The sequence below is a fragment of the Anas platyrhynchos genome, chromosome Z (assembly GCF_047663525.1).
Source record: "Anas platyrhynchos isolate ZD024472 breed Pekin duck chromosome Z, IASCAAS_PekinDuck_T2T, whole genome shotgun sequence".
Lineage (NCBI taxonomy): Eukaryota > Metazoa > Chordata > Aves > Anseriformes > Anatidae > Anas > Anas platyrhynchos.
Window position 1 is genome coordinate 22,532,275 of NC_092621.1, and position 26,632 is coordinate 22,558,906.

Consider the following 26,632-nt stretch of genomic DNA (forward strand, 5'->3'; position numbering starts at 1 on the left):
TACCATAGGGGACTAAAAGAAGAATTCTTAATGGGAGCCATCATTTAGAAGTGACAGATGAGGACAACATCCTGTTAATCACAACTGTGAGTGACCGATGTGTCACTGTGTGACAACAAAGAAAAAAAGCCAAATGCAATTTTATCACACGTGAAGCTATGCATTTGCAACAGACCATTGTTCTGGATGAGTGATGTTGGCAGTCTCCTCGATTTTTTTTGCTTATTCTTTTTAGTTTAACAATGTTACGTTGGCCTATCCTACATTAGCCAAAGGTAGGATCTTCTTTTAAATTGGGAAGAGATAGGTTCTTATGTCTGTTCCAGAATCTGCTGTGAAAATTGAAGTAGAGATAGTGTACAAAATTAGCCTTAAGATAAAACTATAATAAATGCTTCTATACATGCCTTAATGTATATATTTGTAGTTTCTGGCAGCATAACTGGTGGCTGAACAATATAAGTGAAGCAAGCCTTGTAGGGAAAGCTAATACCTTTTATTAAGCTAACTGTGAAAGAAAAATAAACTAGCTGAAGAAGAGTTCATGTGCTCTGAAACTTGTGTGTGTTTTTTTTTTTTTCCTCTCCAGCTGTCTTAGTTGCCCTAATGAAATATATTGCTGTTCCCTTAATACCTTTCTTCTTGCACATGTTTATACTTCATGCTCAGTTTGTAGGCCTGGCTGTTCTGTTAAGCTTCTTCCAACAGAGTAATATGGTAACGTTCTTCATCAATCTCAGCCTATGAGAATTCATTGCTCAGTACTGAGACTACTAACATAAAATGCAGTTTATAGTCCAGCATGCATAATTACATTAAAATAAAGGTTCCGATAATGTGTATTCTAATTATGTGATCCACTTCTTTATACTCAGGTTTATGGGAATGTAAAGACAGCAATGTTTGCCAGTGTAGCCTCTAATAAACAAGCCAATCATATCAGATTTCAGCAGTGAAATCATTCAATAGTCCTACATAAAATACATATAAATACTGGTAATTCATCCATAAACTCTTTCAGTGAAGAAGTTTTTTAAACAAAGAGTTATAGTGCTAATTGCAAACTGTAATATAGCAAGTATTGTTAAAGTCAAGAAACAACATAAACTGTTAGCATTAGTGTTAGCACAGGTGTCCGTGCACAGCCCAGCACTTACATCAAAATATTTAGTTTACAGGTTTCTAATGTCAAGACCTGCTGAATGTCTTCTGCTATTTTTATATCACCTTGTTATGCGAGATATGACTGTGATGTACCATCTGCAGAAGACAGACAGACATCTGTCTGACTCCTGCAGCAAAACCAGGCTGGCAAAAAGACAAGGTGTATATTCCAAACCCATAATTTTCAATTTTCATTCTCATTTTTCAGTTGTAAAATTCTTGCAGCGCCAGAGATGAACCGTAACATAATCCATATAAAATAGGATTCTTGAACCCTAGAAAAGCCTTAGATCTGTATGCCAAATGGGGAGTTTGCTGTGCATTCCAAGAATTGAATGTTCTGCAGGTACCCCAAAGGGCAGAAAGGGGAGTATCAGAAAAGACTAAAGTTGTGACATTATAGAACAGTCATTTCCCTTGATCCTTCCTCACATGCTACCTATCAGTTAGTTGTACAAACATGATATTTTATATTGCTTTCATTTGTCATTAGAGATCTCAATTTGGAAACTCTATTTGTATTTTAAGTTAGAGTTGAAATTCTTAAACAGGAAGTTATGCATTTTTTAAGAATACGTAGCAGAAATCAAAAGCTTACACCTTAACAGGGATTCTGCTTCATTGTCCCTGATATTACTGAGATGTCAGTTCTAGAGTGAGCTTTCATGGCTACTATTGATATAATAGGCATTGAAAATTATCATTAATAAATATAAGAGCTTATGGAATGTGCTTGTTATGGAATTAATAAATTTTGGAAAAGGAATGTGGCTGCCTGTAAGAGGATGGAATTTAATCCAGAACCTCTTTCCAGATTGTTAGCTTACATTATGAATCATAGAATCATTTAGGTTGGAAATGAAGAGTTAATATTGTACTACAGCTTAATTTTATTTTTGTCTAAGCAAAATTAACATAATTATTTCTGCTGTGAAATTCACATGAGCAGTGTTAGAGTACTTTAGTATTGATTTTATTATATAGGTATATGTACATAATTTCTAGAATAGCTTACCTTGGAAATCAGTGTAAGGAAAAATTTAAACTGACAGAAGATGTTAAAGAATGGTGTTCATACAAACACTACACTTTAATGTTACAATCTCCACATGCCTATATTATTTATAACATTTTAAAAGGACTTTTTAAACATATTTTTTTCTTGTTGTGATATGTTTACTTTGAGCAGCAGTTACTAAATAATTTTATCATTTATGTATAGCCAGTTAGTAATTGTCCTCTGCTGCTACTGAATGAAAAGCTAGCACAAACACGTGACAGGAAATGGACTTTAAAAAATAAAAACAACATGATTATAATATCATAAGAATAGGAAAGGAAATAACATCTTATGTCATCAAACATAATAATTTAATACTGATTACTACAAAAAACAGCACTTACCCAAATTCTTGCTTCAGCTAAAGCACACCTTTTAGAGAAATACCAAATCCATTGATGGAAAATACACCATCATCTTGTTTCAGTTGTTCAGTCACTAAGTATTTACTTCACTATAAATTCACAAATTTCTGAGTGAATCCTGACTGTAAGACTATTTATATATTTTCAACACCAGCTGAGCACTTGAATTTTGAAAGAAAGTGGCCTCATTTAATGTTGTACCAAGATCAGTGAATGGCTGTGTGCTAAACTAACCTCAAGCAATTGGGGGCCCTCTGGGAACTTAGGTGGAATTTAGAGGGTCCCCCATGGGTGGGCGGCAGCTCCCCCCAGACCCCGTGCTCCTGCGTGGGCTCCTCTCCACGGGCTGCAGCTCTGGCCCGGGGCCTGCTCCTGCGGGGGCTCTCCATGGGCCGCAGCCTCCTCCAGGCCACATCCACCTGCTCCACCGGGGGCTCCTCCACCCATGGGGGGGCTGCAGCGTGGAGATCTGCTCCATGTGGGACCCATGGGCTGCAGGGGGACAGCCTGCTCCACCAGGGGCCTCTCCCTGCACAGCCCGCAGGGGAACTGCTGCTGCCTGCCTGCAGCACCTCCTGCCCTCCTGCTGCACTCACCTGGGGGGCTGCAGGGCTGCTTCTTACTCCTCTATCCATGCTGCTATAGCACAGCAGGCTTATTACCCCTTTCTTCAATCTGCTCTCCCAGCAGCCCAGCCAGCACTGCGGCCTGGCTCAGCTCTGGCCAGCAGTGGGTCCCTTTTGGAGCTGGCTCTGATCTGACATGGGACAGCTGCTAGGCTCTGCTCACAGAGGCTACCCCTACAGCACCCCTGCTACCAAAACCTTGCCATATAAACCTAATACAGTGTACCAAATATATTTTATTAGTTACAGATTTTATATAGTCAGTTATTATAATTTATATACATGTCTGCATGAGCATACAAGTACAAATAGATATACACATATATAGAAAGAGGGGTCGTTTCGTATTTGTGCTTAGCAAGTATAATCCAATGGTTACACCAATATCACAATTATTGTGTACTTCTGTAATCAGTTGCCTTTTCATATGCCGAAGTGAAGTTGAATATATAACTTGGTTTTGATTTAGGAAGTTGATCAGTAAGGTCAGAAGACACCTTAGTATTTTTTGCAAGACACCTTCAGTATTTGACACTTAGAAACAAGTTTATTCATTTAACTTACAATATTTAGCTAAATTCCCAATTGGTTATATTCCTTATTAATGAAGTGTTTATTCCTAGCACTATAAAATACAAAAGAAAAAGATTTATTAGAAAGCAGAAGCATGGACTGTATCATGATTTAAAGATAACTGTATAAAACCCTGTTATTGAGATAAAAGTTCATTGTAATATAAAGCTTTAATACTAATTCAGCTTTAATACAGCTTGAATGCTCAGAGATGGAAGATGTCATATGTAAGCAGTACAAGCTTTCCACAGGCTTTTAACGAAGCCAGAAAACAACTACTGTTGAAATGAAAGGGCTAAGGTACCAAAACTCCATACCACTGCCATAACATCATGAGTTTTTGGAGCTGTGCTTGGTCACAGCTCTTCAGCTAAGGGCATGGTATAGCAAGTGTGTGTTTACCATTTGGGGGGCAGATCCTCTGTGCAGAAGCAAGTTATGTTTTTAACTTTTAGTCTGGTGTTCAGTCTTCTGGTTCTTGTTGCATTTCATGAGGATGGAATCTTGATCCAACAAAATAAAGAAAAATTTCTTTCAAATTCAGTGGGAGGATTACAGGAGGTCAGACAATATCCATTCAGTTGTTCATGGATTCTATCCAGACATATGGATGATTAAGTTTGTAGGGTATTCTTAATTAATGTGACTTGTGACACGAATCTCTGAAACAATCTTAGATTTGGAGTCGAGAAACTCATGCAATTTTTGTATTAAGACAGTCAATGAAAAGAATCTTTTCACCTTGCAATCATAGAATACAGAGGAACATTGAAAGATTTTCCAGTACTTCTGCATGTACGTGGCCTGCTTCTCTACACAGTATATAGAACTGCAAGGTGCTTCTGCTGTGCTGAAGCACAAAAAGCTACTTAGTAATTAGGTGCAAACTGAATTGTTCAAAACAAGTTGATCTTCTTTATTGCTGGCTTAGAGGTTAGCAGTCCAATTGCGTTCATGATTGGATTTCATTTAATTTATACAACACAGTTGGAAAATTAAAGACAGAATAGTGTTACCGAAATATAACAATTGTTCAGAGATGCCCAATTTGGTTGTGGAATAAAGTCACACTGGGGAAGAAACAATCTGGTTTAAAAGAAATACGAAATCAGTAAAAAAGCAAAAGGATATAGCAAAGAATGTTTCAAATTAAAACCAACTAAAAAGGCCAAAAGGGTGAGTGGAATACTGATGAAATCACCATGAGGCTTAAAGCAAGCAAACAGGTATTTCTGAAACAGTTTATATTAAAAGGGCAGGGAAAAAAAATTGAGGTAGGTTATGTATAGTCATCTGCTATACAGAATCATAGAATTGTCTAGGTTCAAAAAGACTTTTAAGGTCATAAAGTCCAGGTATCAACCTCACCTAAGTCCCATCACTAAATCTTTTCCCTTACCACCATGTCTCTTAAATACCTCCAGGGATGGGGTATATCTCCACTTCCCTGGGCAGACTATTCCAATGCTTGACTACCATCTCCATGAAGAAATGCTTCCTAAGTCACACTTGGCACAATTTGAGGCCATTTCCTCGTGTCATATAACTTGTCTCGCAAGAAAAGACACCTACACCCTTCTCACTTCAACATCATCTTAGTTGTAGAAAGTGATGAGGTCTCCCTTAAGCCTCCTCCTCTCCAGACTAAACAATGACGATTCTTTTGTCTGCTCCTCATAAGTCTTGTTTTGTCTTGTCCATTCACCAATTTTGTTGCTGTTTTCTTAAAACATTCCACCATCTCAACATCCTTCTTGTAGTGAAGGTCCTAAAACACAATATTCAAGGTGCGGTCTTACCACTGCCTTGTACAAGGAGGCAATCAATTCCCTAGGTCACAGCAGTGTAGCTGGCCACGCTATTTCTGGTGCAGGCCAGGATGGCATTGACTTTCTTGGCCACCTAGGCACACTGCTGGATCAAGTTCATCTGGCCATTAAAGTGGCAAAATCATTATATAGAAAACTAAAAAGATATTCAATAAGTGTTTATGTTCTAGGTGGGGCAAGTAGTGCATGCATTATGTGAGTAGAATAAAAAGTTCAGGTACACTGTTAATTTTTTGTTAAGGGAGAAGATGGGCAACATCTTTTAAAAATAAACATTTACAGACAAGAGGCCTAGCTAACTTAAATGCAAGGACTTTGGTGAAAAATTGAATGCTTTCTGTTCTACAAATGTTAGTTTTTAGTAAATACAAGAAAATTAAAGAGATTACAAAGAATTGGAGAACAGCCATTTCATAATCTAAAAATGGCAAAAGGTATGCTGTGACAGGGTTACAGCACTGGTGGATAGGGGAAGAGCAACTGTCATCATCTAACTGGACTTGTACAAAGTGTTTGACACTGTCCTCCGTAATATCCTTGTCTTTAAATTGGAGAGACATAGATTTGACGTATGGACCACTCAGTGGGTAAGGAATTAGCTGGATCGTCGCACTAAAAGAGTTGCAGTCAATGGCTCGATGTCCAGATGGTGTTCCTCAGGGGTCAGTATTGGGATGGGCGCTGTTTAACATCTTTGTCAGTGACATGAACAGTGGAATAGAGTACACCCGTACACCCTCAGCAAGTTTGCTGATGAGACTAAGCTGTGTGGTGCGGTTGGCATGCTGGAAGGAAGGGATGCCATCCAGAGGGACCAGGGCAGGCTTGAGAGGTGGGTCTCTGCAAACATCATGCAGTTCAACAAGGCTAAGTGCAAGGTCCTGCTCCTGGATCAGGGCAATCTCAAGCACTGATACAGGCTGGGCAGAGAATGGATTGAGAGCAGCCCTGAGGAAAAGGACCTGGGGGTGTTGGTTAATGAGAAGCTCAACATGAGCCAGTAGCATGTGCTTGCAACCCAGAAAGCCAACCACATATATGTACCCTGGGATGCATCAAAAGAAGCATGGCCAGCAGATGGAAGTAGGTGATTCTCCCTGTCTATTCTGCTCTCGTGAGACCATGTGGTGTACTGCATCCAGTTCTGGGGGCAGCACAAGAAGGAAATGGGCTTATTAAAATAAGACCCACGAGAATGATCAAGGGGCTGGAGCACTTCTCCTGTGAAAGGCAGAGAGAGCTGGGCCCGTCCAGCCTACGGAAGAGAAGGCTCCAGGGTGACCTCATTGCAGCTCTTCAAAATCTAGAGGAGAGCTTATAAAGAAGGTGGAGATAAACTTTTTGCTCAGACAGACAATCTCAGTACAAGGCAAAATGGGTTTACATTACAAGAGTGTGGGTTTGGATTAGATATTAGGAAGAATTTATTTTCACAGAGGGTGGTAAGGCACTAGAACAGGTTGCCCAGAGAACTTGTGGATCCTTGGAGGTGTTCAAGACCAAGTTGGATGGGGCTTTGAGCAACTTGGTCTGGTGTGTAGCATCCCTGCCCATGCAGAGGGGTTGGAACTGGATGATATTTAAGGACCCTTCCAACCCAAGCTATTCTGTGATATGATCTATATGGGACAGAATGCTTTGTTCGGTACACTCATAGGGAAAAAAATAGACTAAAGTTATAACCAATGCTGGTTAGTATAATTTTGTAATTGGTAGATTAACTATGTTGCCTTTTGGAGAAAGTGGAGGGATGGGACAATACTGTTTTTTTAAAGAGTTGACCTTTTTTTTTATTTATAAAAATAACTGAGTTAGTACAGTGTTTGTAGTACAGGCAGATTTGTACCAAGCATTAGTTTACGATCCACTGCTGTTCTTGTGTTTATTTAAAAAGAGAAAAAGCCTTTATAAGAAAATACTAGGGTACACGAGGACAAACTGTTGCAAATAATTTGAATCAAATTAATTGTGTTATAAACTGGCTGGGTAGCTGGGCCCAGAGTAGAATGGATTTAAATCCAGTTGGAGGACAGTCACTATTGGAGTCCCACAGGGCTCGGTACTGGGGCCGGTCCTCTTTAATATCTTTATCGATGATCTGGATCAGGGGATTGAGTGCATCTTCAGTAAGCTTGCAGATGACACCAAGTTAGGTGCGTGTGTCGATCTGCTCGAGGGTAGGAAGGCTCTGCAGGAGGATCTGGATGGGCTGGACTGATGGGCTGAGACCAACTGTATGAAGTTCAACAAGGCCAAGTGCCGGGTCCTGCAGCTGGGGCACAACAACCCCAAGCAGAGCTACAGGCTGGGAGAGGAGTGGTTGGAAAGCTGCCTGGCGGAGAAGGACCTGGGAGTATTGGTTGATAGTCGGCTGAATATGAGCCAGCAGTGTGCTCAGGTGGCCAAGAAGGCCAACAGCATCCTGGATTGCATAAGAAGCAGTGTGGCCAGCAGGGTGAAAGAAGTGATTGTTCCCCTGTACTCAGCTCTGGTGAGGCCGCACCTCGAGTACGGTGTTCAGTTTTAGGCCTCTTGCTACAAGAAGGACATCGAGGTGCTCAAAAGAGTCCAGAGAAGGGCAACAAAGCTGGTGAGGGGTCTGGAGCAGCTGAGGGAGCTGGGATTGTTCAGCCTGGAGAAGAGGAGGCTCAGGGGCAACCTTATCTCGCTCTACGGGTACCTTAAACGAGGCTGTAGCAAGGTGGGGGTTGGTCTGTTCTCCCACGCGCCTGGTGACAGGACAAGGGGGAATGGGCTAAAGTTGCGCCAGGGAGGTTTAGGTTGTATATTATGAAGAACTTCTTTACTGAGAGGGTTGTTAGGCATTATTGGAATGGGCTGCCTAGGGAAGTGGTGGAGTCACCATCCCTGGAGGTCTTTAAAAGACGTTTAGATGTAGAGCTTAGGGATATGGTTTAGTGGAGGACTTGTTAGTGTCAGGTCAGAGGTTGGACTCGGTGGTTTTGGAGGTCTCTTCCAACCTAGATGATTCTGTGTGATTCTGTGAATAGCAAGTGGTCAGAATGCAACAAAAATCTTAAAATGCAACCAAATGCCAGGTTATACAGTTGGAAATCATAAATGCAGGTTGTATCTGCTGCATAGTAAAACCTTTGAGTGACATCTTGGAAATAATTGGATAAGAGATGGATTTAGAGTCATTTGGGGAAATAATGTGAGTGCTCAGTGAAGTCATGACATTCTATTCTTTTGTATTTCATTGTATTCCATTGTGAGTTAAAGCTAAGGTACAAGTATGCAATTAGCAGAGCGCTACCGGAATGTCAGCACCCCTCGTTGTGTCTAATTTTGAAGTCTATATTCCAACAGGATTCTGGAAATGGTGCAGGAAGTTCTGAGGTAAAGAGAAGTGATTAAAATTAGGAAAATATCGTTTCTTTTAACTTGAAGAAATAGAAATTACTTAGCTTGCTGAAGAGAAACACAAGTAGTGACTGAGATAACTGTAGGAAAGATGATAGTTTCCTCATGCATGGTGTCTTAAAGGTGAAATAAGAGATCAACGTGCAGTGCCCCAAGTTTTCATAGTATCTAGATTGTGGAGTTCCCATCAGTCAAATTGATACGTACTGATCCACAGTTGAGCCAAGAATTAAAATGAATTCCTAGACTTCATCCCTTTAAGATTTTCTAGGTAAAACAATTTAATTCTTTTTCAGGAAGTCAATTAAGAATTCTGGAGTTACACATTTTCTTCTGAAACTGTTTTCCTTAATTTTCTGCAGATATTTTTTTTCTCATAGTGCTTCTTCGAGCTAACTTTCCTAGAGAGTTTTGGTAATGTTGGAGAAAATAAATACTGTCTATAATTCTTGTTTTCAGAAACGTTCAATATATAATTTATTACACATATGCATGCATATATACACATGTACACACATACAGTTATTTTTTGCTTGATCTCGAATATGGAACAGATGGTTGAGATAGTTGATGACCATTATGCTTGGCCCTAGAATAGTATAAGCCTTTTGTAAAGTTGTTTAACAGCTGTTATCTTTCAGGACTTCAGTCAGAAAAAGATACTGAGGGTTATGTAGACAACAGATTGTAGTAATTCGAGAAAAATACTTAGGCTAAGCAACTTCAGATAAAAGGTTAAAAGCTGTTGTTTACATATAAGCTAGTGCTAGCCAGTATTTCAGAAGTTATGGAAAGTTACAGCTTTTATTTACTGTAAAATGTACTTCACATCCAAAAGCAATAAAAATCACTGCTATTTGGAAATTTGGTCCATGTTTAGAAGGAGTATCTCCAAGCCAGAATCCAGCTTGGTACTTAAGCAATTTTATTGAAGTGCTCTTTGCAAAATACGGAGATAAAAGATTAGAATTTTGAAAGAATGAGTTGCATTTCAAAATTTTCAAAAAATGAAATTTGGGAAGGAAATGATTTGTATTTAACACTTGTACTGCCACTTAAGGAAGCAAAAATGAAGTTGTGTTTTATTTTGTTGCATTCCATTTGTGGATGAGGGGATGAGTAGGCTAGGGAAGTGATTGCATCTGTTTTGGAAGTCTGTGCTGAGGGAGGGAGGAAACATTACAGACTACAGGAAGGGGAAAGAAGAGGAAGAAGAATGAGTGAGAGCAAGAGAAAAGTCTGTAGCATAACAGTGGGATCAAGAGGGCAGTGAGAAGAGCCTACACCCGACACAGCTATGCCTCTGCAGTGACAAAAACTTTCCAGTGACAAGAGGCAACAGTGCAGTGCCTACAAGCTGAGAAACGCGAAGGTATATAAAATGTCAGCAAATTTACTGCACACAAAGACCTATGCTTCAAATATGAAGCATGAAGGTACAGGCTGATTTGTAGTCCCTTATTTTGATTATGCTGTACTTCATCAATTTAATGGTTTTCCATTTCAAGAAGTTGGTTATTTCTCATTCTACACCAGTAAGTCTGGCTTCTGGCTTTCCTATTAATCAGTTCTTGGGGCTTCCTCCTTAGCATGTAGGTTTTTTGAGTTGCCTCTCTCACCTACCTAACTTTGTGAAGTGACCCTAGAAATAAAAAATGTAGGAAGTTCAGAGTCTGTACTCTTTAAGCCAAATATCAAAGTTGTATTTTGACCTAGTACTGATCATAGAGGGAGCTTGAAAAATTACTTTATAATTAGGCTGTAAATGAATTAGGACCTTCTGTGTTCTGTTCAGAAACCTCTTTCCACTGGAAAAACAAAAGAGAGATAGGAAGGCTGAATAGTTATCAAGAGATAGGTTCTTCTTCTTCCACAGTACTTTAAGATAACTGAGAGTGTGTCCCTCTTACAGAAAGCCTTTTGATGTGCTGGACTGTTGTATTATAAGTGCCATTTGTAATCCACTCTTGATGAGTTGCAAAGAAGAATTAGTTTCTTCCAGGAGGAAGAGAGAGAGCAGAGTTGTATTGTACCTGGCTGCATACTTTGGAAATACAGAGAAGAAATCCTATAGTTACCAGGCACCTGGGATATCTTCACAAGCTTTTTGCTGCCACTTTTAACGAGAACTGAATATATCTTTTTAACTTTTATTGCTGTAAATATTTCAGATGTGTAATTTTAATTGATACGTATGTTATTTTGCCAGAATTCTGTAAGAAATACCTTCTTGTAATATACTAGATTGGTGTAGTGATACAGCTTGCTTACTGAATTATCCAAAATTTACATAAATGTTAGAGAGTAATTTGGGTTTACAAAGTCTCCTAACACTTTCCTTGTTTTTTGTTTTTGTTTTTTTAAATCAGGATAGAAAAGTAGAGCTGTATTCTCATGTAAAAGTTGTTAATCTTCCTCAGTATCGTTTCTGGCAATTAAAAATAAAGATTTACTATTTTTTGAGTACCTTTGCAATGACAGACTTCTAGTACTTTTCACAAGCTCTGTCTTTGTACATACACAAATGAAAATAAAATTTGAAAGAAGTCATTATCCCATAGTACCAAGACTTTGGTTAAGGAAAGTAACATTGTAATAACAGAGCTGCAGGAAGGTGCTTGCATGGCATATTCCTTCACTGTAGCTATTTTTGTTAAGCACTGACTTTGAATACTAAATAAATGAAAACTTACATTTTGGAAAAAGTGGAAAATACAGGTTCTGACACAGAAAAACTTGAAGCAGTTACCAGTTCTTTCATACTGGTAACCAGTATGAACAGCATAAATAGACATGAACTGAAATTCAAGAAATTCCACTTAAATGTACAAAAAAAGCTTTTTCACACTGAGGGTGGTCAAGCAGTGGAACAGGTTACCCAGAGAGGTTGTGGAGACTCCGTCTCTGGATATTTGAAGTCCTGACTGGACAGCGCCCTAAGCGATCTGCTCTGATTGGCCCTGCTTTGAGAAGGTCACTTGGACTGGATGGTGTTCAGACATCCATTCCAACCTCAGCTATCTTGTGATTCAGTGAAGACAGACATTGTATTTGATGTTAATACACAGTCTTGCAAACTTTTGGTTTCTTCTTTCTAGTTATTTCTGGTTATTTGTTGTAACATTTTAAAACTAAATTAATTTTCATATGTAATATTTTTTCCTGGCATACTTGTCATGTCTTTATTATGTAGCAACTACATTGTCTGTCCATCTAAGAAACCCAGGATGCTAGAATTTATTACTTCAGGAAACTGAATTAGAGAATACATGTAATATTTATTTGGCACTGCCTCTCTTTCAAAATCTCTTTGTGTGGTTCTTATAGCTTAATATTACAATATTAAATTAAAAATACAGATGGGAGTTCTTTGTTTTATTATTCATATCCTTGACATATTTCTAATGGGCTCTTAAAATAAGTCATCTGTTATGTTCTTTTGTTGTCTTTGCTGATGAAAATATGAACTTTTCTAGGTTCTAATTGATTTTTAAGCCATCTTCCTAGCATCAGTGAGTCAGTACATTCTCTTTGTTTATATCAGAGATTTACTGCCCATTAATTTTGATTCTGTTTCTCCTGAGTGGCTTTACATTCCTAAAAGATTAAATTCTTGTAAATATTTTTCCCTTTGCAGTGAGGAACTACGGAAAGAAGCACGACAGCTGAAACGTGAACTGCTGGAGGCAAAGCAAAAAAAAGAAGAGCAGGCTTTAAAACCCAAAGAAAAGGAAGGTAAGGTTATAATGTAGCAGGTGTTGTGTGGATCTCCAGTTAACAATACAGTTTTAAAGTTGTTTAATAGTTTTGCGTTTCAGATGGATATATTGTTGAAATGTTGTGGTTTTTTTCCCCAGAAAATTAGTTTTCCTTAAGAATGAATGGATACTAGTATATAAATAAATTAGACAGGTAGCATTTGTTCTTTCAAATGTTCTTCAGTTACGTATTTATAGTTGGGCAGGCTTCTGTATTTGAAATAATTTTTTTCAAATAACTGATTTAATTCTTTAATGGGGACCTACCTATTCTGACCTCCAAAATAGAAAGTATTCCTGACTGTCCAACTTGGAAAGGTACTTAAAGGTACACACGATTAACTCTGAACTCAAAGATATTGACTTCAAACTTCTATACCTCTTCCGAATGATACCAAGGGAACTTAAAATCAAGAAGTCGGTTCCATGTTTGTTTTTCATAAACCTTAGCAAAATGGGATCTTTGGGTGCCCACTTTTTATCAGAATAATTTTATATTCCATTTCTTACTAAATGCACACAGATTGTTAAGTATATAATGGGTAAATTGCATTTTTACTGAATAAGGATTTAACACCTTGTTAGCTGAACTGAAAAAAAAAAAAAAAAAAAAAAGGCAACTCTGGAGTTGCTGGACACAGTTCTGGAGTGGGTTCTTAGTCCAGTTCTCAAACAACATAAAAAATCTGAAAGAAAATGTGAAGTCATTGCCAGAAAAATTTCCATTACTCTACTCTGTATCGTTTATCATATCATTTTTTATACAAATTCGAAAGTAGAAAGCATAACAATTGTTAGAAAATGTTATGGATTCTCTTGAATCTCTGAGCTTGATCAATAACCAGTTTGGCAAATTAAAAAATACAGTATCTGGAATTTGTATATGAAATCTGTCACCATATTATACAAAGTAGTGGCTCTGAAAAGCTTCTAGGAATCATACTGTCACTAAATAAATATAAGCTCTTGTTGGCAAGACACTGAATGCAGTCATTGGACACGTTAAAAAAGGAACTGCTAGTGGAAGTGTAGAAAAGAGAGTAGTTCTTATGTACATATATGATAAATGATAAAGAGTAGTGCCATGTATGGCAATTGTAATACCATTGCTTAAACATTATCCCTGTTCTGGTGCCAGTTACGTCAGAGGACTTACTGTAGAATAATTTGAGGAAATCCACTTTACAGTGACAGACTAAATTAATACTTGGATACCACTGGTAGATACAACTGTGGCACAATATTGAATGATACCTTTTATTCAAGGACAGGTATGGGGTGGGGAAAGAAGGAATGGCAGCTTTATGTATCAGCTGTTTGGCGGGGGTTGTTGTGTGTGTGTGTGTGTGTGTTTTTTTTATTTCATTGAATTAAATAGCATGTACGAGATTAACCCGTTGAAAAACTGTAGGTAAGAATTAATGGTAAAAATGGTCCTTGTTTTCCTTTTTGTGAGTACTGTCAGAGCATAAGTATTTGTGTGTTTCAGTATTGTTGAAAAAGATATATGGCAGGAAAGAAACTATTCAGAGGGTTCTTGGAGTACCTAAGTGAAAATTATGAAAATAAACATATTCTAAAATTGAAGACAAAATGAAGAAGATGTTAAATGAGATGCAAATAGTGAAGGGCAAAATGATTAATGAAAATACAGTAACACTAGAAGAATAAGCAAGAAAAGAGTTGGTTTTCTTTGGCAAAACAAGAAGGAACTGAGCTTGAATGCTTGTTTTAATTCAGTCTTTAGCATAGCAGTCAGCTTTGTTCATATGGTTACATATGATCAGTGACATAAAGGAAGTATTCAGGTACAGAAAAAACAAACTAGAGACTACTTAGATAAATCAGATGCATTAAAATCACTCAAACTTGATGGAATTCAGTGAAGCATATCAGAATTGGCTCAAGCAGTCCCAGAGACATTAACATTAATAAAATATTAAAAGAATTCTTCAAGAGAATTGTTTGTAATCAAACTGGAAAGCAGGATTCCCAGGAATCTGTTTATCAGTGGTCTGGAGAAGACAGCAGATTACCTTTATTCAATTTTCTGGACTAAAAAAATATATTGGTCAGGGAAGGGGAAGACAAAAGGAAAATAAGAAAAAATGCAAATGTAAGCACAAAGTATGTATTTTCACATGCAGTTGTCAAAATGAAGAGCTGGATGGCTGTCTTTCCTTGCACTAGCCCTGGTCTGTGTTGAAGCTTTTACTGACATGATTTGGTTTGTTAAGTTGGAAGAAAGCTGTTCCTTTTTTGTTCCAATTTTGTTTTGGATTAGTAGATTGAATCAGTTCATAGAAGATTAAAACCACGTAAAGGTAAATGGAATATGTGCTTAAGAAAGGGGGAGGTCTGGTGGAAAAAAATGATAGTAAGTGGCTTGTATCTCTCTTAGAAATGATCAGTTGTATAAATTCAAGATGTTAGGTAGCACTTATGCAACTTACAAGCTAATAAATATAGTGCCATGCTATTGAAAAAGACTCAAAAAACAACATAAAATGTGTAAAGTAGCATGTTGTATGCCAGAGAGACTTGTTCAATCTGAGTAGGTCTTCATCTCTAATATATTGCTCAGTTTTGGCCATTCCACTTGGAAAAAAAAGATATTGAGATTTATTAAAGGAACACAGAAGAGAGTAACATCAGTGACGATCTGGAAAGCATAACATTTGAACACTGTAGGAAGAGTGGCTGTTTAGTTTAGAGCAGAGATGACTTTGTAAAGGAAGCCATGTTAAATACCTTCAGGAATGTTAAAGGCTACCATGGAGAGGAAATTATTCTTTGTAATTCCTGTGGAGAAGACAAGAGATAATAGGTTTCAATTACAGCTAAAGGGATTTAAGTTAAATGTTAGGGAAAACTTCTACTGGACTTGATGACCTACAGAGTGGAAGTCTGCAACAGAAGATTAGGCAAATACTTCTTAAGACTAGTTTAAAAAAGGTTGAGCCTGTCTTGTGGGTGGGATGGGCTTAGATGTTCTGCGTTTCTAGATTCTGTGAAGAACAACTTCTTAATAAATCAAAAGAAATATAAGATGTGACTTGGAAGAAGGTTTTGTGGGGGAGGAGAAGCTAAGCGTCTTGCTAACAGTGATGGTAGTTAGGTGGAAGCACTAGGGAAGGTATTGTGTTTAGCATCACTGTTTAAATCATGCAGTTAAAATAAACTCTTGGTTGTAGGTCTGCCAAAATTATTGAGTAAGGTATTATTGTCCTTGTTTTGTTGCTTGTACTGGTACTCAATATAAACTCAATACTCAATATACTCATAGCTTATACTGATACTTAAGTGAGTTATCTACATCCTGAAACAAGCAGGTCAATATCCTAATGATGTTTTCTTTTTTGGTGAAGTGTTACACAAAGAAATGTAATTCATCATATGATCAAAGGAAGTAAATATTCCTGATGGTAGAGAAACTGCTGTTACAAAATGCACACCAAAAGAGTAAATGAGATTCATTAGAGACTCATAATGAGACTCAAATGAGACTGATTAGACATGCTTGATATGGTCTTGCAGAGGAGTTTAAAATGGCCAATTTTCACTTCCATAGTCTACCCACTGCTTTTTCAAAATCATTCTTTAAAATGTCATTCACATGCCTAGCAATTTGTTGTCACTTGAATCATACAAAACTTATAATCTACATGGAAAGAACAAGTACAGTTGTGTGATAGGTAAGTTTCTGGTAATAGATGAAAGAGCTTGTATACTTCAAGAACAGCAGGGAAGAGTTGAAATTTTAATAGGAATATTAGCTAAAACACAGATCTACACAGTGTCTTTACCACAGACCAGATGTGTGCTTTTGGATGATGCCACAGTGGAAGCTGTGTTCCAGGAGTACACCTGATGTCCAACTGGTAGTCCAAAATGAAACAGTCCAAAGAGTATGTATTGAGCTGATCAGGGCCTCAGCAAAACTGTTTTGTTCCTGTTTCACAGTGTTATTTGTTAAAATTGAAATACTCAATGTTTTACTGTCTTTCATGAGTTTCATCATTATAACAGGTGACCTAAAGACACAAAGTGATTCAGATCTAACTCTCTGAATTTAAAAAAATGTTTTTAATGTCTTTAAATGTCTTTACTCAAAAGAAAACTTGTTTTCATCCTGGAGCTAAAAGCAGTTTTTTGAAGTTTCCCATTTCCACTCTAGCCAAATACTCGCATTATCTCTCAAGTCTTTTAGAACATTCGAGTTCTAAAGCATCAGTTTTAAACAAGATGCTGGTTAAAATTTTGAATTTATGTTAGAAATCTAAGTACCAGCCTGTGACTGCAAACCTAATGCTACTGCCTTGCAGTAATATTGTAACAGTAATTTAAGAAGTGTGATATCATTGAGCAAAGACCTCTAAACTTGCTTAATTATATTAATTGTGGAAACACTTGGAGTTGTTTGTAAGGTTTTATAATACTAGCATGATGTAATATCTTAAAATAAAACTTTGTTCTGTGTAACATCATCTCAGTCGTAATTTATGGATGGTATGTATTAAATTAAAACAGGATTGAGTATTCACACTGGATCCTATGACTATTGGGAAAGCATTATTAGAAAACTGAATTTGTTAATCATCAACAAACAAAAGTGAATGTCACTAACTAATGATTTTAGTACAGGAAGTACTAGATTAGGGAAGGGGAAAAAGATGTGAAAAATGACACTGAAAATTGAGAGTCATAGTGAAGTTTTAATATTTCTTTAAAGAAAATAATTTCACAAGTTTAATAAATTGGGAGAACCATGGTGGTGTAAGCTGTTTCAGGTTTATACTAGAAAAAAATGGGCATGAATTTGTATGTGATGCAGCTGTGATCTTATTGCTACAAAGGTGTTAATTGTAAAAGAACTGTTGTATTATTGCACTTGGTTCCAAGTATCATACCACCAAAAAAAATGTGGAGCAATTAGATACAAACAGAAAAAGAAAATAGCAGAAGACAAAGATTAACTCATTAGGAGATATTCAAAGATGTATGGAGTTTAGGTAGGCTGTTGTGGAATCTTAAGTATTTACAATGGTAAATACAAGGAATTAAGAAAGATACTTTACTGTAAACAACCATTTACAATTTAAGGATAGCACAAAAGAATCATGAAACACTTAGCTTGAATAAAATCTAAGAGCAGTAAAACACAGTGTAGTACCTGAGCAAATAATTTTGCCCCCAAATTTTGGGGGGACATTTATCTCATTAAAAGCATTTATCTCAGTTCACTTGGTGAATTTTTAATCAACCTGAGCTTTCATCAGCAAAGCAGAGCTCTCAAGAGCAAGATTATTTACCGAATGTGTAAAAGTTTACCTATTCTGCATTAGTTTACATTCAAGAAATCGCATATATTTAAAACAGTCTACTGTCAAGCAGTGACTGAGCAAATGATTGGTCCTTTGGCGACCCAGGAGTTGGACTTGATCCTTGTGGGTCCCTTCCAACTTGGGATGCTCTATGATTCTGTGACCATAGCAAGAGATTTTTCCACTGTTCTTTCCCTGTCCTCTTGGGGGAGTGTGGAATGGAGAATGAGTTGTGACATGCTGGATCAGGTATGTCTATGCAGATGATGCAGACACTTACGCAGTGTCTGCCTATGTTCTGAGCTGGCTTCTTTAGGAAAAAAATACTAGTTCAGAAGCTATGCAACTGCATTAATATGGTATTCTTCTTGATTAATAAACACTGCATCTCAGCCAAAATTTGCAAGCGTACGGATAGAAATTAACTGAAGAGCACAAAACAGGATAATAATGAGGCCTAGGTCATACTGGACCTTTTGCAGGATCAGGGCTAAAACTGAGGTTAAGGTACTGGCTGATGAATGGGTGGAGAAAAGACACATCCACTGGCAGATTAATATTGGTATCACATCTCTAAATTGTTCTTTTTACATACTATGTTTTGTTCTTTTTTTTTTTTTTCCATATTCAGAGCATTAGACTAATTAAGGAGGATTGTGGGGTGAAAATTTAAGTGTTTACATTGTTTCAAGAGGATAGAGATTTAAAAAAAAACAAAAAACTAACTAATTCCCCCCTTACGTGTTTGATTATAACCAGCCTTCCAGTCTGTGAATAAGATTGTTGACTATGCCAGACTGCTGTCAAGACCTTAGTTTAAATAAGATATTTTTCTTTTATGTGACATTTGCTGCATTGATGCCAGAAATTACATCAAACATTTTAATTTGAGTGCTGAATTACTTCAGCATTTTGAAGTACTTAATCAAGTATTTGAAAAAAGATATACTTAAAAGTTATATTGTGTAAACCTGTGAATATACTTGAAATTTGCTTTAGAGAAATACCATCTGTTTTTTAACTATATGTTGGTTTTAAATAGTTTAAATGTAGTATTTTATTTTTTCTTATTAGAATATTTTTTGTAAACTGTGTGATAATCTGTAGATGAAAATATTTAATTATCACATATGAGAAAACAAAAAAGTCACAGAATAATACCCTAACAACTAATATAAAAAACAACACTTAAATGTAAGAATCCTACTGGGGCACAAAATATTTTCTACTTTGTTTTTAATTGTAGTAATTGAATTGAATGCTTGAAGTGTTCAGAAAACTCTACAAAGCTAGCAAGGATACCAGTTTAAGATTATGTTTTATTTCTGTTTTATTATTAACTTTGGGTAATGTCAGTGGTACTTAAAGAATTGTTTTATGTCCTGTCAAGATGCTTTCTTGAGGTCTGAGACTTTAAGAGAGTCGTGCACCCTTAAAAACACTGTGAAAACTGCAAAATCCAAATTTTGTCGGTTTGGCAATTCTGTGGCATAAATGTGTTAGATATTAAGATTTCATGGTATATACATGTACAGTGTATCTGCATTATATCAAAGTGTACATCCTGAGTATGTCACTTTTGCAAATGTTTTTGTTTTCTTTCACTATTTCCATTTCTATTTTTTCTCATTTTATCTGTCCTAAAATAATACGCAGCATCCATATTCTGTCTCTTGTCTGCCAAAGTAAATGCTTCTCCCTCTTCTTTCGCTGCTTGCTAAAGAAAAGAGGACAAAAATCTCACTGTAAGCCAACTTTGACTTCAGTAGTAATCTTCAGTGGCTCTTCAGGATTTTAACAAGGCCAGAACTGTAATGACAATAACTGAATAATAGTTTAAGGTGTGAAGGAAACCACAAGTAAAATCAGACAGTCATTATCAGAAACATACTGGAGAGTATGTTATAAATTCTTTCAAGCATAATAATATTAATTCATATTGTATATTCCAGAATATTTATTTTTATGTTACTTTACAATAAATTAATGTTATTTTTTTCATAGACATTATTTAATGCTGGAAGAAAAATTCTTCCTGGGTTCTGGAAGAAGTGTATTATCCCTCTTAGGTCTTAATTATAGAAGTGGGCTTTGTGTTCTGCATCCATCACTTCTGGTAGGAATTCCATTTGAATTCCTGAAATATTAAGAAATATCAGATTTATTTTTTTTTTTTTGTAATTTGTAAGGATTTTTTTTTTGTAAGTCCTATTTTCTGGAAGAAAAAATATCAAGATTTAAATCTCATTCATTATTTTTTAAAATCAACACTTCATGCCTCTATCATTTCAGAAGAATGCAATGTAAGTTGACTTCTGAAAAGCTGAAATTTCAGTGCTGTAAAACCAATGTGTTTTAGGCCTTGTATTTTAAGGCACAAAAACATTCAGTCATAACTTTCAGTTCAAACAAGAAATTGGCCAGGGTTTTTCAGTTTTCTCTTCTCCCATTTAGTATTTAGTCTAGCTATACGATGCATTCATTGTATTTACATCTAATTGGTCTTCTAAAAAACAAAATGTTTTATCCAAGTTAAATGTGAATACAGCTGAGATGCTGCCAGATGTTAACTGATTTGCCTCTGATTGTTTTGTGCACTTTCCTTGTTATCTTACCTTGGTTATGCATGAACTAATAATTCTAAACGCTAAATGCATCACAAGAGTTAATGGGATTAGTTTTGTCAGAAATGTTTTGTAATGTAAGATACTTATGCCTAGTTGTCTGAAAATCTTCGTACTAGCTGTACCTTATCAAGGGAGAAACATCAAAATCCTTTCATTGGCTCTCATCAGCATGGAAGGTATTTTTTTGTGAGTTGGTGTGCTGACATTAAACCTTAAGAAACAGCATGCATTTTGTCACAATATATCATTTCTTCCCTTCTGAAGATCAGTGTGTTTCTGGTTATTCTTGCAGCAAATGAAACTGATTTTCATTCCAACAAATGTTTTATGCATAGCTTCATTATCTCTCCCTTAATAAGGGAATAAAATCTCTGGGTCTTACATGGGTTCTGCTTCCTTTATTACAAGGACAGATGTTTTTACATGTTGTTTTTCTAACACGGATACAAATAACAAAATTGTAACGATCCGAAGTTCATACTGTGGACAATTGTATGCATACGGTCAGTAAAGGATTTGGCTGAAAAATACTGGTACCTTACCATGCACATCAGCAACTGTTGTGCATGTAAAGACAGTGTTCCTTACCTTAATGACAGAATTTGAATCTTGGTAAGTGAACATCAAGCTGAGAAATGAATGTCAGCTTAAACAAGGATCATATTTTTCTGATCTACCACAGTTAGCAGGCCTAGAACTAATATTTACTGTTTATTGTAAAGTGGAAGGTGAAATTCAGTTACAGATTGTGAAATGGAAGTTGTCTGATGCAACTTCTGTTGAGTGTTTACTACACTATTTGATTTACCAGGTGCTGTAGGAATGAATTCTAAAACTTCTTTATCAAGCTTTGTCTTTTGCTCCACTTACTGTTCTGAACTTAGAAGACTGGCATTCAGTTCACCACCTTAGAACAAGTTCTCAGGTCTTTGTTATACTTTTGCAATTTTGTATTTAGAAACTGACATCATTTGAACTGTTCCTAATTTAAATGTGATAAAAATAAACCCTTCTATATTTTTTTTAAATCAATCTCGTCATTTCTGGTTTAAAAACTTATGAATCTCATCTTTAGTTTCAGGCTATCATTGGAAGCCATGGCTTAAAAACAAACTTTGAGGATAGATTACATCATCATGTTGGCATCTGTTATTCCTTAAAGGAATATTTCAGGATAGAAGAATCTACCTGAAAAAAATGTAAATTACACAAATGCTGAAGTTTATGTCACAGGAGAATGAAGGGTTTCTTGGTGGTAATTCAGGCTAGCTAAGAGACAGTAGCAATATACTTAGAAATTATACATATATTTTTAATATTAATATATATATGGTATGCATTATATGTGTAATATACTTAGAAATATACATAAGAATGAAGTGTATTTTCAGTAAAGAAAGTGTTGTGTTTTTTTCTTTTTGTTTTCCCTAACTTTCCCTAGAATCATAGAATCATTAAGGTTGGAAAAGACCTCCAAGATTACCTGGTCCAACCATCCTACTACCAATGTCACCCACAAAACCATGTCCTAAGCACCATGTCCAAACTTTCCTTAAACACCCCCGGGGACAGTGACTCCACCATCTCCCTGGGCAACCCATTCCAATTCCTGACTACTCCTTCTGAGAAGAAATGTCTCCTCATTTCCAACCTAAACTTCCCCTGGCACAACTTAAGACCATTCCCTTGTGTCCTATCACTAGCTATCTGCAAAAAGAGGCCAGCCCACAGCTCCCAACTCCTTCATTCCCCGGTTGAAGCTACCTTCATTTCAGGTAGCTGTAGAGAGCCATAAGGTCTCCTCTGAGCCTTCTCTTCTCCACACTAAACATCCCCAGTACAATCAGCTGCTCCCCATAGGACTTGTGTTCCAGGCCCTTCACCAGCTCCGTAGCCCTGCTCTGGACATGCTCCAGGGCCTCGATGTCCTTCTGGCAGTGAGGGGCCCAAAGCTGAACACAGCACTCGAGGTGCGGCCTCACCAGAGCAGAGTACAGGGGGACGATCACCTCCCTGGACCTGCTGGCTGCACCATTCCTGACACAAGCCAGGATGCCGTTGGCCTTCTCGGCCACCTGGGCACACTGACGGCTCGTGTTCAGGTGAGCTTCGATTAACACCCCCAGATCCCTTTTCTCTGCAGAGCTTTCCAGCAACTCTGCCCAAAGCCTGTAGCACTGCATGGGGTTGTTGTGGCCAAAGTGTAGGACTTGGCACATAGCCAAGTTGAACCTCATCCCATTGGTTCTGTCCATTGACCCATCTTATCCAGGTCCCTCTGCAGGGACTTCCTACCCTCCAGCAGAGCAACCTAATGATGTAATATACACATAATTTTATTTAAACTAAGGAAAAAAATCTTTCTTTGCCTGATGCAATTTACACGTCCTGATTTGATGGCTGTAGGGCACATGTGCAAATTCTCTCTAACTTAAACTACTATTTTCTGCATCCTATACTACTTAAATAAGACATTTTTATGTTATTTCATCACAGTGCCTTCATGTCGTTGTTTCATTCAGTTTTATCTGAATAAATGCTCTTAGATTAAGGAGTTTGAAGCTTAGATATATTAAAGCTAATGTAATGATCTTTATACTTTGGATCAACAAGCTGGTCCTAAGTTTACCCTGCTCAATGTGAAGGTGTAGTCCATCTATAACGCTGTGGTTCCTCTTTTTTCAACTCAAATATGAAAGATTTGGAGTGGCTGTGGGATGCTGACTAGCAGAAATGAAATAGTAGCCGTGCAATCTGCTTTTGCATTTTGAAACAGTATTTTACACTTTAAAATGGTGCTTTGAACCAACAACTCTCTTCCAGACACTTTCTTTTCTTTGGTAGTTACCTGAGTTTGTTCATGCAGACACAAAATATTTTTTTCAAAGACTCACTACTTATGAAAGCTGAATATTTTGTTTATATTAACAAATAGACAGTGTTTATGGTTTTGAGTTGTTTTAAAATGTGTTAGAAACCCATTGTTTTAACAGCTATTTAAAATCCTTCCTGTTATGTTACTTGCGTTTAATGTGGAGTAATAAGTTCTAAGGCCTCATGGAAAAATGCAAGCATATTTTAAGTCTTTGTAACAAAAGGTACAGAAATATGATGCATACAAGTGCATAACAGTTTTGGTTGACTCACTCTGAAGTTAGTAGTTAGTTCAGGTGGATCTGATTATCGTTTGTCTGACTTGTGAAAAGGCTTTCCTAGGAGGCAGAGTAAATGAAGTTGAGGATTATAAAAATTATGACAGACAAAGACCCAAGAAACAATCATCTTAAGAGAAAGCTTAAACTGAAATTTAAATCATTTGCGTAACAGTAAGTGACAACCATATGAGGGTGATAAAAATAAACAAACGCACAACTTCAGGGGAATTTAACCTATATGTATGAGAATTATATTTGAGCTCTACTAGATTAAACTAAAATCTTATTCAAAAGACATGTGTGACTAAGAATCATGACTTTAACTTCAGCATATGTATACTAAAATTTGGATCACAGCACTATAATATTTATTGCCAGTTTGAGACTGGTATTTTCAAGAACACTTTTCCCACATTTTTCACTTGTCATAACTGAACAATTATAATTACTATGGGGTAGACAGGATTCTTTTCAAAACACCCCTTTAGGTAAATGTCACCTGAAAGGTTGCTTTCTATAGGAAATCTCATGGATTTTAGGTATCTAGATAATATTTTCACTAATATTTAGTCTCTATTTATGTAGCAATATAGTATATGTATATATAAGGCAGTATATTGTTTTCCCACAGTCAACAAGTTTGATTTGATACACGCATCTATGCATAAACTAGTGTTCACAAGGGGTTGGTCTTGAATTAAGAATATATTTTAGTAATTAGTAGAAAAGTTTGACACAAAGGGGGTAAAGATGAATCTGAGCCATTATGACTTGTAGTTTTATACTGTACTTTGTTATCCTCTTTAGTTCCTCCAATATTATGCTGCATGAGATTTTATAGTAGATTTTATTTCATTCATTCAGCTGTTTAACCATCCCCAAACGTCTGTGTATATGCATTTGTCTTGTTTGGTCCTTATAGAAGATGACATTTCTTTCTTTCTTCACTAATTCTCTGTCTGCTCCTCATTATATCCAAGCTGTCAAGAGGAAAACGGGGAAAAAGCAGTTTTTTGTATATTTGATGGAAATGTTTTGCCAGTTTACTCTTCAAATATATGCATGCAACATGCATATTAGGATAACAAAGAAATAAGAGATTCTATTTATAGGGATATGTAAACAAATATATTTGATATGTAGATACAACTACTACAAATTTATTCCCTCTTATTTTGACATGCTGCATTTATGGACTTTATAGAAAACTTTAAAAGTGAGAGGGAAATTTATTATGGAAATAGAAATCATCTCTGTGTAGCTGTCAGCTATCATATAAATATCAAGGGTTTGATTTATAGCTTTTTCAACCTACAAAACAGAAAAACTAGCAATTTTTCCATAGCTACAGAACATTAATACAACATACCAGTTTGGCTGCTCCATGAAAAGTGTTCAGAAATGATGGTAAACTTGTTAAAGGAATTTCAGCAAGTTCTTATTTCTCATCTTACCATCAGAGTATTTATTTTTGTTACCCTCCTTTCCCTGGCTTGGTGGTAAAATAAAATTGAAACAAAAATTTTTGGACTCATTCTCTGCCCAATACAGTGTTTTGTTTTTCATTTCAGCAAGTAGCAAATCATTCTATTTGCTGAGAAAGCAATACAGCTGAAACATTTTATGGAAGTGTTGTGCTTGGTATTTCAGAAGTCACAAATTTTCTCCAAAATGCTACTAAATTATAAACGTAAATTTATTTTGTTTAACCATATATGTTTCCTTATTCAGAAGAGGAACCTGCTCCAAATAGTGTTGTTGAAGAATACCTTCAGGAGAAGAGAAAATATGAAGACAAGCGGAAGCAGCAGCCAAAGAAAGGCGTTTCTCGTGAAGATCAGGTAATTGTTTGAAAAACTAGGGAAAAATATTCCAGAAAGAATTCTGAAAACTATTATTTCTTCACTTGTGTAAAAATGAAGATTAAAAATCCCATGTTTCTTTTTCTATAAAAAGAATCTGTCTATTCCCAAACAATAATAAGTATACCTGTGTGAGTGTGTACTCTGATCACCTATAGATTACCCAGATACACTGATAAACGAAGTTTTTATGTATTTTTGAAAGTATAATCAGTTTAGTCACTAAAATATTCCAGAAGGAAAAGCTACCCACACAGAGGTATCTTTCGTGATGTTTACGAGAATTTGCATTTCTCTACAATGCTTTCCTTGGCACTGTAGCTTGCTGTAAGATAGGACTGGGACAGAAGTTTGCTTATTTGGCATCTCTCCAAAGTGCTGTTTTTTTTACAGTTTAGATAATGTTTTAGAGATCAAATTCATCCATCACATTAGGCATTTTGAAATGAAAAAAAAAAAAGTTTTTAACTGAACTATAAAAAGAAAACCATTTTTAAATATAATTAAAAATATTTTGCAGTCAACATGTATATAGACTTCAGTATGCAAATGTAATCAACTTAAAGTTTGACATAAATATTTATTTTTCTAAAATAGACAAGTTTGAAACAGTTAAATATATGAAACTACCTCTGAAGATTTTATATTAATGTAAAATCTATGTGGTGCGTCAAATGCATGGGTCTTTAAGTGTATGTCAATTCAGTTACAAAGATGTTCGTATTCAATTGTTGAAGCCAGAGAGATTGGAAACTTGAGGCTTAAAAACTTCAAAGTGGCGGCTGGCAAATCTTTATATTTGCAGCAAGCTGATTTAGCTTAAAACTAAGAACTTTGTGGAAACTTTGTACATTTAGAAGTCTGTTCACTCTGAATTAAAGAGTACTAAAGATCGGTTGGCAAAG

General features: G+C 36.4%; 1 protein-coding gene across 2 annotated transcripts in view; it reads left to right on the plus strand.

Moving 5' to 3' along the window:
- The window catches only part of CWC27 (CWC27 spliceosome associated cyclophilin), a 138,410-nt gene that overhangs the window by 89,263 nt on the left and 22,515 nt on the right, over positions 1 to 26,632 (plus strand). For both annotated transcript variants that reach the window (XM_038169963.2, XM_038169962.2), the window contains exons 11-12: positions 12,639 to 12,736; positions 25,597 to 25,706. In XM_038169963.2, coding sequence (XP_038025891.1) covers positions 12,639 to 12,736; positions 25,597 to 25,706 — 208 coding nt within the window. The remainder of the gene's footprint in view (positions 1 to 12,638; positions 12,737 to 25,596; positions 25,707 to 26,632) is intronic.